General features: G+C 42.2%; 1 protein-coding gene across 1 annotated transcript; it reads right to left on the reverse strand.

The window, feature by feature from the left end:
- Nucleotides 1-1,963: 1,963 nt before the first annotated feature.
- Nucleotides 1,964-9,631, reverse strand: LOC110533117 (syntaxin-5). Its single transcript, XM_036989351.1, has 10 exons — nt 9,616-9,631; nt 8,941-8,970; nt 7,279-7,330; nt 7,100-7,155; nt 6,934-7,004; nt 5,046-5,162; nt 4,892-4,948; nt 3,208-3,342; nt 2,791-2,945; nt 1,964-2,590 (listed from the first exon to the last, which is right to left on the reverse strand). The coding sequence occupies exons 1-10, from the start codon at nt 9,629-9,631 to the stop codon at nt 2,431-2,433; spliced, it is 849 nt and encodes a 282-aa protein (XP_036845246.1). The 3' UTR covers nt 1,964-2,430.
- Between the last annotated feature and the right edge of the window lie 3,003 nt (nt 9,632-12,634).

Consider the following 12,634-nt stretch of genomic DNA (forward strand, 5'->3'; position numbering starts at 1 on the left):
GGGAGGCTATAGGAGGACGGCTCATTGTAATGTCTGGAATGGAATGTGGTTTCCATATGTTTGATACTGTTCCATTTTTTCCTATTCCATTACAATGAGACCGTCCTCCTATAGCCCCTCCCACCAGCATCCACCAGCATCCTCTGTTCTGGAGACATAACAAATGAGAATTTCCACAATTAATTTCATTTTACAGATACCTCAGGGGCACAGATACAACCAAGATTTAAAAACGTTCATGTGATAGTTTGTTTACATTATCTATAAATAATGTATCTTTTTTTTCTCTTTAAGAGATGTGCGGGGGGGGGGGGGGAGAACACGGTCTGTAAAACATCACTCATCGGGTGTTATGTGCAGATCATGATTTAACATACTTTAAATAACCGGTAGAGCTGCAACGGTCATGGAATTTTGGATTTGGATGACGTTATTGGTCAGCCAAACGGCGAGGTCACCGTTCAAAACGTTTTTTTTTTGTGTTTTTTTTAAAGACACACATTTTCTCCTCTCCTAACTGCATGTTCTGCACATACAGGATCTGACTAGAGAAAATAAAAGCATAGTCAGAAATACTGGCAATGCTTCACTTACACAGTACATTCATTTATCTCAGGTCAACCACATCAAGATGATGTCCTTTTATGTGCATGATAGCATTGTGCAACACAACGCATGTACAGTTTAAGTTATGTTTTGCCAAAACATTTCCCATCAGCTTTTCTAACCATCAAAGAAGAGAAGTGCATTCACAGCCCTAAACTCCTAGAGGAGGTATTACTGTCCGGACCTCTGGCAGTCTCTATGGGGGTGCCACAGGGTCCAATTCTCGGGCCGACTCTTTTCTCTGTATATATCAATGATGTTGCTCTTGCTGCTGGTGATTCTCTGATCCATCTCTACGCAGACGACACCATTCTGTATACATCTGGCCCTTCTTTGGACACCGTGCTAACAAACCTCCAAACGAGCTTCAATGCCATACAACACTCCTTCCGAGGCCTCCAACTGCTTTTAAATGCAAGTAAAACTAAGTGCATGCTCTTCAACCGATTGCTGCCCGCACCCGCCCGCCCGACTTGCATCACTACTCTGGACGGTTCTGACTCAAAATATGTGGACAACTACAAATACCTGGGTGTCTGGTTAGACTGTAAACTCTCCTTCCAGGCTCACATTAAGCATCTCCAATCCAAAATTAAATCTAGAATCGGCTTCCTATTTCTCAACAAAGCCTTCTTTACTCATGCTGCCAAACATACCCTCGTAAAACTGACTATCCTACTGATCCTTGACTTCGGCGATGTGATTTACAAAATAGCCTCCAACACTCTACTCAGCAAACTGGATGTGCAATCTGTTTTGTCACCAAAGCCCCATATACTACCCACCACTGCGACCTGTATGCTCTCGTGGGCTGGCCCACACTACATATTAGTCGCCAAACCCACTGGCTCCAGGTCATCTATAAGTCTTTGCTAGGTAAAGCCCCGCCTTACCTCAACTCACTGGTCACCATAGCAACACCCACCCGTAGCACGCGCTCCAGAAGGTATATTTCACTGGTCATCCCCAAAGCCAGTCGCCTTTCCTTCCAGTTCTCTGCTGCCAATGACTGGAACGAATTGCAAAGATCACTGAAGCTGAAGTCTTATATCTCCCTCTCTAACTTTAAGCTTCAGCTGTCAGAGCAGCTTACCAATCACTGTACACAGCCAATCTGTAAATAGCACACCCAACTACCTCATCCCCATATTGTTATTTATCCTCTTGCTCTTTTGCACCCCAGAATCTCAACTTGCACATCTATCACTCCAGAGGTAATGCTAAATTGTAATTATTTCGCCTCTATGGCCTTACCTCCCTACTCTTCTACATTTGCACACACTGTACATATATTTTTCTATTGTGTTATTGACTGTACATTTCTTTATGTGTAACTCTGTGTTGTTGTTTTTGTCACACTGCTTTGCTTTATCTTGGCCAGGTCGCAGTTGTAAATGAGAACGTGTTCTCAACTGGCCTACCTGGTTAAATAAAGGTGAAATAAAAATGAAATGTTTATTTTGATTTGAAAACAAAAATAAAGTTTTAATCCAACTGCAATATAGTCTTCTATCCTGCCATCATCATCATCATCTATTTACTCCATACAATGGAGGATAATAATATTTTTAATCTCCTTTCTACCTCCCATACAGCTATTATTAACACAACTGCATCCTGACACATATAGAATTGTTTGTTAGTAGTGGTCTTTTCTTTAAATCACATGAGAAAGTCTGAAAAACAAAGGAGAAACAAAGAGGGAACACACCACCCATCCAGCTACTCCTCTGTTCCCCACACATCCTCTCTACTCTCCTCCAGCACAATTCCTCCCTTTCTCATCCTCCTTCCTATCATTCTTAGCCAAGTGCCTCCTGGTCCTCAGGCAAAGAAGACCACAAAGATGATGAAGAATACTATGAGGATGAGGAAGATTTTGACCATGAGCCAGCGGTCGGATGAGACAGACTGAAAGTACATGAGGATCTCTGAATGTGCCATATCTACGTTGAGCTGGCTGTCCTTCACGTGGGCATCAATTCTGCAGGAAAGAGGATGGGAAAAGGGGAGGACAATGAGTGTCAGAGGTTCCACTAGCCTGCTTACCACTGCACGCCCCATCTGATCACAGTTAAGATATGTAATCTCAACAAAACACTGGAACAACTATGTCATATCAGGGACAAAGCATCTCTACCAGCAGCTTGATAATCTCTGTCTATCTTTCCATTTCTCCCTCACCTCTGCACAGTCTCTTCCTGCTCCTTCACCATGTGGGCCAGCTGCTGGAATATAGAGCCCAGCTCTACGATGGTGCTCTCTATGTTCTGCATGGTGTCTGCGCGCCTCTGGATGTACGAATCCTGTACAACACACGCCACAAGAGTTAGACCACTTAGCATGAATGCCAATTATTTAGCAACAACCAGTATTATTGATTTACACATGAATCCAGAAACAAGTCCATAAAAGCGTTTGCATTTAAAGTGGACAGTGTGTCAAGCTTTAAATGTAATTGTTATTATTGTCACCATCCCTTTAACGCCACATAGTCAAGAGGAGCTGAGGTAATACCGGTTCATTGATGAGCTGCCTGTCTTTTTACAGTCGTCCTGCATTAACAATGAGTTACCTACAAGAGAGAGTAGTAAGTCAGGCTGTACTGTTTCCTGTTGTTTTGTACATTAGAGCTGATACGAGTTTTCCCACATTGAAGTTGCTGACGTGGAGATGGGAGGAGGATGCTGGAGCTTGAGAAAACTGATCTCTTCTAGTTTTCTGCTCTTTGAGGTTCTACAAAGGGAAGAGTGTGAGGGCGAGAAGAAAATCAATGTTTAAACCGTTTATGAACCAACAAATATACTGTGGGGTCCAAAAGTATTGACATCCTCGATAAAACAGCAAGCTGTTTAACAACTAATGTGTTTCCTCAAAAAGGTAGGGGTTTTCATTTCAACGTCAAAACCACCACTTGTGTAAGTGGGCAAAGAGCTTAATTTTCACGTCATATGACCAAAGCACCGGTTCCAATCCATGTGCCAGTGCCGTTTAGCAAACTCCAGGCGTTGTTGGATGACATGAAAATAGAGCTCTTTGGCCATGTACACCAGCGGAGGGTTTGGCGTTTAAATGAGAAAGCATGAGCAGAAAATAACCCAATATCTACTGTGAGATATGGTGGGGGATCTTTGATGTTATGGGGCTATTTTATTTCCACTGGTCCTGGGGCCTTTTGTTGAGGTCAACGGCATCATGAACTTTACCCAGTACCAGGATATTTTAGGCAAAAACATGGTTGCCTCTGTTGGGAGGCTGAAACTTGGCTGCAAGTGGATCTTCCAGCAAGACAATAACCCCAAGCACACATCAAAATCTACATTTCGCAATGGCCATCTCAGTCTCCGGACTTGAAACCCAATGAAAACCTGTGGTTTGAACTGAAGAGGGCAGTCCATAAGTACAGACGAAGGAGATCAAGGATCTGGACAGATTGTGGTATGTAGGAATGGTCTAAGATCCCTCCCAATGTGTTCTCCAATATCATAAAAACATTTAAGAAAAAGTATCAGTGCCATTATCCTCGCAAGGTGAGGTATTGAAAGCTATTGAAATGTATTGAAAACAGGGGTGTCAATCATTTTGACCCCTTCCTTTTTGAGATAAAAATGATTACTTCTTTCTCTAAGCAATTGTATTAGTTTAAAATAATATAATTTCCCTTCTTTTTTTTTTGCATACAAAATACAGGTAAAAAAAACTAAACTAAACTCCAACATAGTGTCTTAATAGGGGGTTGGGCCACCACGAGCCAGAACAGCTCCATGCTCTCAGGCATAAATTCTATGGGAGGGAGGCGCCATAAATTCCATAATTTGGTGTTTGTGATTGTGTTGTAAAATGCTGTCTCAGGCATTGCACCAGAATCTCCTATAAGTGTTTAATTGGGTTGAGACCTGGCTACTGAGAAGACTACGGAATATGGTGTACATTGTTTTCATGCTCAGTAAACCATTCAGTGACCACTCATGAGGTAACTCACCTGAGGATGGGTCATTTTCATTCTATGGAGGCATAGCCATAGTAGTCAAAATAATGGCCTGCCCAGCATTATTATACACAACCCTAAGCATGATGGGATGTCAATTGCTTAATTAACTTAACACCTATGTGTTTCCTTTATTTTGGCAGTTACCTGTAGCTCAGTATTTTATACAGTCATTTTCGCTGATCTTTCTCAAGGGTGTAAATAATTTCGTACCCCACTGTAAATGGAACAAAAAAATTGAAACTAGTCTGGTCAAAAGATTTACTGTGAAAAGGGGTGTGTGTCAGCATGCCTTACCTCAGTCCTGACCTCCAGCACGGACTTAAAGTCGCTTGACATTGATGCCAGTTTTGACTAGAACAGAAAAAGGCTGTTATAAAATGAACGCAACATGTAAGTCTACTTTGGATAAAACCAGTGGCCTATCAGAATGCCAGAGCGTGGAAGTTACCTGGAGGGAGACAACGATGGTGTTGGAATGTGTCTGTAGATGTTTGCCATTCTGACTTTGTCTGGAGCGCACAAGGCCCTGCAGCTGTGCTATCAGTTTATTCAAACTGTTTATGTCCTGTACAAAGAAAACAAAAATAGACAGTTTACTTTTACATCTCAAAAGGCATCTAATAAAGTGTGCCTGAAGTGTGCGTGAATAGCATTCTGTAAATACAGTGCCTTCGGGAAGTATTCAGACCCCTTGATTTTTTCTACATTTTGTTACGTTACAGCCTTATTCTAAAATCGATTAAATGTTAAAAAGATCCTCATCAATCTACACCCAATACCTAATAATGACAAAGCGAAAATAGGTTTTTAGAAATGTAACCAAATGTATTGAAAATAAAAACAGAAACACCTTATTTACATAAGTATTCAGTACCTTTGCTATGAGACTCGAAATTGAGCTCAGGTGCATCCTGTTTCCATCCTTGAGATGTTTATACAACTTGATTGGAGTCCACATGTGGTAAATTCAATTGATTGGACAAGAATTGGAAAGGCACAAACCTGTCTATATAAGGACCCACAGTTTACAGTGCATGTCAGAGCAAAAACCAAGACGTGAGGTCGAATGAATTGTCCATAGAGCTTCGAGACAGGATTGTGTCGAGGCACAGATCTGGGGAAGAGTACCAAAGGATGTCTGCAGCATTGAAGGTACCCAAGAACACAGTGGCCTCCATCATTTTTAAATGGAAGAAGTTTGGAACCACCAAGACTCTTCCTATAGCCCGGTGAAACTGAACAATTGTGGGAGAAGGGCCTTGGTCAGGGAGGTGACCAAGAACCCGATGGGCACTCTGACAGAGCTCCAGAGTTCCTCTGTGGAGAAGGGAGAGGCAGAAGGACAACCATCTCTGCAACTCTCCACCAATCAGGCCTTTATGGTAGAGTGGCCAGACAGAAGTCACCCCTCAGTAAAACACATGACAGCCAGCTTGGAGTGTGCCAAAAGGCACCTAAAGGACTCTCAGACCATGAGAAACAAGATTCTCTGGTCTGATGAAACCAAGATTGAACTCTTTGGCATGAATGCCAAGCATCACGTCTGGAGGAAACCTGGCACCATCCCTACCGTGAAGCATGGTGGTGGCAGCATCATGCTGTGGGGATGTTTTTCAACAGCAGGAACTGGCAGACTAGTCAGGATTGATGGGAAAAAGATGAACGGAGCAAAGTACAGAGAGATCCTTGATGAAAACCTGCTCCAAAGCACTCAGAACCTCAGACTGGGGGCGAAGTTTCACCTCGCAACAGGACGACGACCCTAAGCACACACCCAAGACAAAACAGGAGTGGCTTCGGGACAAGTCTCTGAATGTCCTTGAGTGGTCCAGCCAGAGCCCGGACTTGAACCCAATCGAACATCTCTGGAGAGACCTGAAAATAGCTGTGCAGCGACACTCTCCATCAAACCTGACAGAGCTTGAGAGGATCTGCAGAGAAGAAATGGGAGAAACTCTTTAAATACAGGTGTGCCAAGCTTGTAGCGTCATACCCAAGAAGAGTCGAGGATGTAATCACTGTCAAAGGTGCTTCAACAAAGTACTGAGTAAAGGGTCTTAAACTTTATCACATTTACATAAGTATTGTGATAAAGTTTTTTACATTTATAATACATTTGCAAAAATGTCAACCTGTTTTTGCATTGTCATTATGGGGTATCGTGTGTAGATTGATGAGGGGAAAAAAACAATTAAATACATTTTAGAATAAGGCTGTAACGTAACAAAATGTGGAAAAGGGAAGGGGTCTGAATACTTTCTGAATGCACCGTATAAACACTGTAGCATAACATTGCATAACGACGGAATCTAATAGAGGCCTATGTCTCTCCTCACCGTTTTAACGATGTAGGTTAACTCCTCAATCTCCACAGCTTTGTCATCAAAGAGGGATTTCCTTTTGGCAACTAGGAAAGATAAGAATCAGTAAGTTACATAACCATTACCATATTGTGGACACTAATCACATACATTGTTTTGTTTGTTGAGATTGCTTCCTTACATATTGTGAGTTTTTCTAGTTTGGCAAAAGTGTTACTCAAGTCCTTTCCAATCCTCCTAAACAGAAATAAACAAACAGTTAAGTAGGCTATATGGATACTGACAGAGGGGCTGTATATAAAAAGATGCATCTGTTCTCATAATTAATTAGTGTTTATAACACAGTGTAATGCTACTAACTTTGCCATGAGGGTAAAGTCACTGTGTTGTCTGAAATGGAATGGACCCCAACCTGGAGAAAAAGGAACCTCAATCAACATTGATCAGTGAAATTAAACTGGGTGGTATGCAATTGTAAAGTACATCCACACCCATTGTAGGGAAGCTAGAGAATGTTTTGATTCTCGACATTCGATAGTAGTTCCGAACATACATACAGTCGTGGCCAAAATAAAAAGCACATTCATTTTCAAACTCTGCTGCCTGAGTTTGTATGATGGCAATTTGCATATACTCCAGAATGTTATGAAGAGTGATCAGATGAATTGCAATTAATTGCAAAGTCCCTCTTTGCCATGCAAATGAACTGAATCCCGAAAAAAACATTTCCACTGCATTTCAGCCCTGCCACAAAAGGACCAGCAGACATCATGTCAGTGATTCTCTCGTTAACACAGGTGTGAGTGTTCACGAGGACAAGGCTGGAGATCACTTGGTCATGCTGATTGAGTTTGAATAACAGACTGAATGCTTCTAAAAGAGGGTGGTGCTTAGAATCATTGTTCTTCCTTTGTCAACCATGGTTACCTGCAAGGAAACACGTGCCGTCATCATTGCTTTGCACAAAAAGGGCTTCACAGGCAAGGATATTGCTGCCAGTAAGATTGCACCTAAATCAACCATTTATCGGATCATCAAGAACTTCAAGGAGAGAGGTTCAATTGTTGGGAAGGCTTCAGGGCGCCCAAGAAAGTCCAGCAAGCACCAGGACTGTCTCCTAAAGTTGATTCAGCTGCGGGATCGGGGCACCACCAGTACAGAGCTGGCTCAGGAATGGCAGCAGGCAGGTGTGAATGCATCTGCATGCACAGTGAGGCAAAGACTTTTGGAGGATGGCCTGGTGTCAAGAAGGGCAGCAAAGAAGCCACTTCTCTCCAGGAAAAACATCAGGGACAGACTGATATTCTGCAAAAGGTATAGGGATTGGACTGCTGAGGACTGGGGTAAAGTCATTTTCTCTGATGAATCCCCTTTCCGATTGTTTGGGGCATCCGGAAAAAAGCTTGTCCGGAGAAGACAAGGTGAGCGCTACCATCAGTCCTGTGTCATGCCAACAGTAAAGCATCCTGAGACCATTCATGTGTGGGGTTGCTTCTCAGCCAAGGGAGTGGGCTCACTCACAATTGCGCCTAAGAACACAGCCATGAATAAAGAATGGTACCAACACATCCTTTGAGAGCAACTTCTCCCAACCATCCAGGAACAGTTTGGTGACGAACAATGTCTTTTCCAGCATGATGGAGCACCTTGCCATAAGGCAAAAGTGATAACTAAGTGGCTAGGGGAACAAAACATTGGTATTTTCGGTCCATGGCCAGGAAACTCCCCAAACCTTAATCCCATTGAGAACTTGTGGTCAATCCTCAAGAGGTGGATGGACAAACAAAAACCCACAAATTCTGACAAACTCCAAGCATTGATTATGCAAGAATGGGCTGCCATCATGTGGCCCAGAAGTTAAATGACAGCATGCCAGGGCGGATTGAAGAGGTCTTAAAAAAGAAGGGTCAACACTTCAAATATTGACTCTTTGCATCAACTTCATGTAATTGTCAATAAAAGCCTTTGACACTTATCAAAACCTTTGGCCAGGACTGTACATGGCCTTTCTATGTTGCTCACCTGTCTCCCCTGTAGTGACCTGCAGACAAACTGGAACTCATTGGTGCGATCCCTGCCAGACATGTTGCTTATGTCCACCATGGGTCAGGTGGAGGTGTACTGGGCGCTGTGAGTTGTGGGTCCTGTGGCTGGATCAGCAGTGACTGGGTCTGGGCAAGCCCTAGGTACACCCCTTCCTGGCTTTTCCTAGGACCGTGGCAATGACACGTGTTCATGGATGCTCAGATACATCACCCTTTGGAGAAAACACAGAGTCCCACTTCAGACATCAGTACATCACTCGGGCCGAACTCCCTGCCATCCAGAACCTCTATAACAGGCAGGGTCAGAGGAAGGGACTAAACATTGGTCAATGACTCCAGCCACCCAAGTCATAGACTGTTCTATCTGCTACCTCAAAGCAAGCGGTACCGGAGCGCCAAGTCTGTGACCAAAAGGCTCCTGAACAGCTTCTACCCACAAGCCATTAGGCTGCTGAACAGTTAATCAAATGGCTACCGGGACTATTTACATTGACCACCTTTATTATTTTTTTAATTGTTTTGCACTGACTCTCTTTGCAATGGGTCTATGCACACCCACTAGACTCTACCCAAACCCTCACACATACTAAACTGACTCCAACACACACACACACTGCTGGTGCTACTCTGTTTATTATATATCCTGACTCACTTTTACCCCTAGCCATAGGTACATACTGTATTACCGGAACTTCCTTGTACCCCTGAACATTGACTGTGTACTGGTAGTCTTTGTATATAGCCTCATTGTTTTGTGTTATTTCCTTATTTATTTAGCAAATATGTCTTCATTTGTAACTCTACACTGTTATAAATGGGCATGTGAGTAAGCATTTCACTGTACTTAAAGTCAACATCTGTAGTATTTGATGCATGTGATCGATACAATTTTATTTTGGTTTGATTCACCTGACTCTAGTAAGAATTGTGTTAAATGTTTCCATCAAAAAGACTTGTAGAAGATGACAAGTACATCAAAGTGTCCCAGGAAGCATTGCATCTGAAATGAGACCGTAGCTGCTAGCTAGGCTGTCAACAAGTTGACCATTTCACTTGTGTTGTTGAGGATAGGATAAAGCCACCCCGAACAACTATATACAGACACTCAGCAAATAAATATGAATGTTCTTCTTTAAGAACTTTCTGTGCTTGAGTGTTACAATCAATACATGATAGACTAGTGTACAACAGTGTTTCCAAACCCTGGTCCCTTCCAACAGTACACATTTTTATTGTAACCCTGGACAAGCACACCTGATTCAACTTGTCAACTAATCACCAAGCCCTCAATGAGTTGTGTTTGTCAAGGGCCACAACAAAACTGTGTACTGTTGGGTGTACTCAAGGACCTGGGTTGGGCAACACTGGTCTGTCTACAAGACCATTCTCGAAGAGTGACTTATTTCCCCTTGCTTACTAAGAGATAAAAGAACAGTGTAGTCAATGGAAAAGTGAGAACCAATGTGTGAGGTAAGTGACGTTAGGTAAAATAGTTTTCCAGGCCCCCACCAAATCGTAATTCCCAAAATAAGGATACAGTTCTGTTACATAATGTGCCTGACATGCAAATAGCTCAAATGTCCCATAGCTTTATGCAATCTTTAGGGTCAGGGTTATTAACCAAGTCAACCAAGAACCTGCTGGTAAAATTAAGTCTAAAAAGATCAACAAAGTGCAGTAATGCAAAATAGAACAATCCAATGATGTAAAATCCAGATTACAACTTGTTGATTGACCTAACACTAGTTGAGGTACTAGCGGTCTATATTGACCTAATACTAGTTGAGGTACTAGTGGTCTATATTGACCTAATACTAGTTGAGGTACTAGCGGTCTATATTGACCTAATACTAGTTGAGGTACTAGCGGTCTATATTGACCTAATACTAGTTGAGGTACTAGCGGTCTATATTGACCTAATACTAGTTGAGGTACTAGCGGTCTATATTGACCTAATACTAGTTGAGGTACTAGCGGTCTATATTGACCTAATACTAGTTGAGGTACTAGCGGTCTATCCATTGAAGGCAGAACACACTAACGCTTGTTAGTTAATATAATGATTAGGGGCGTCAGGTAGCCTAGAGCGTTGGGCCAGTAAACTAAAAGTTGCTAGATTAAATCCCCGAGCTGACAAGGTAAAGATCTGTCTTTCTACCCCTGAACAAGGCAGTTAACCCACTGTTCCCAGGCTGTCATTGTAAATAAGAATGTGTTCTTGACTGATGACCTAGTTAAATAAATGAGTCGGCCTAACAGTAACCGTCGAATTATAGTCAGAACAGGAAACAAGTATTAAGAAGCTACTTTATTCGTTAACTTTAGCTGGCTAGCTAGGTACCTCATTACACACAGCCGGGCGGCTAATATGAACAGAATCCACAAACTATAATCTAGGACCAACGGCATCAATATTCATAAATGGTATATTCTCCTAGATGTATCTAGCTAACAAAATATGGAATGGCTCTGTGTGGGTGGTGAGTGAATGGCAATATTCTCAAAACAAACCTGCTGCTAGTTAGCATCCTGGTTACCAAAACTGAATTAGCCTACTACTAGGTTAGGTAACAATATAACGTTAGCTACTGTAGTAGTTAGCGTTACAGTAAAAACATTGGCACCACAAAAACAGTCTGGATACATATTATTTACCTTTATTTAACTAGGCAAGTCAGTTAAGAACAAATTCTTATTTTCAATGACGGCCTAGGAACAGTGGGTTAACTGCCTGTTCAGGGGCAGAACGACAGATTTGTACCTTGTCAGCTTCGAACTTGCAACCTTTCGGTTACTAGTCCAACGCTCTAACCACCAGGCTACTCTGCCGCCCCATAACTAAGCATGTGTTATAAGGGTATCTTTTCGACCCATAGTGAGGTTTCAATACCAACAATATCTTACCGGTAAGTATATGGCTCGCTACTTATTTATCATTTTTATTTGATCACTCCACCAAATACAGTATAATACGAAGATAGGCTAAAACTGCTTCTCTAATATAATACAGCGTTCAAAACAAATGGGAACTAGGAAATCTCCGACTTCAGTGCGTTCAAAACAACTATCTCCGACTGGGAAAATCGATTTGAACCGTCATCCAACTCGGAATTCCAACTCAGGAACTCTATCTAGAGCTCCGACCTGAAGATCACTGATGTCATGATTTTACCTCGTATCTTTCCGAGTACCCAGTTGTTGTGAAGGCGGCATTTTACCACAGATGGCACAATGAGACAGATATTTCACCGGATGTATAAATATGAAGCATCCGCTTGGCGTTTCCACTCACTATCAAATATTGTAGTGAGAGGAAGCCCAGTGGTTGGCAGTGGGGGAAGATGGAATTAGATGGATTTTGGCAGACATTCTGCACATTTTCTCATCGATGAAACATTTTCTCTCAATAGTGTTCTGTTCTTAAAACTAAAATATGTAATGAACAGAGTGGACTAGGTTTGGTAAACTTTACTCTTTGCCAAAATTTAAAAAAATCGCGTAGTTTAGAAAGATTGCAAAGGCGAAGATAGGTAATGCATACGCGCACTGCAGAGTAAGCGTTCCTTAACAGAAACATGCAAATACTTGCTAGAATATGCCAATGGGATCTTGCTAGCTCGTGTTTGGCTCTGCCCACCTCCTTGCTTGTTCTTCCCACTGTGACTAATTTG

The sequence above is a fragment of the Oncorhynchus mykiss genome, chromosome 10 (assembly GCF_013265735.2).
Source record: "Oncorhynchus mykiss isolate Arlee chromosome 10, USDA_OmykA_1.1, whole genome shotgun sequence".
Lineage (NCBI taxonomy): Eukaryota > Metazoa > Chordata > Actinopteri > Salmoniformes > Salmonidae > Oncorhynchus > Oncorhynchus mykiss.

Coding starts and splice junctions, on each gene's coding strand:
- LOC110533117 (XM_036989351.1), bottom strand. Junction 7,005..7,099: donor ACTAGAAAAACTCACAATAT/GTAAGGAAGCAA, acceptor TATCTTTCCTAG/TTGCCAAAAGGAAATCCCTC. Junction 2,946..3,207: donor AAACAACAGGAAACAGTACA/GCCTGACTTACT, acceptor GCATTCATGCTA/AGTGGTCTAACTCTTGTGGC.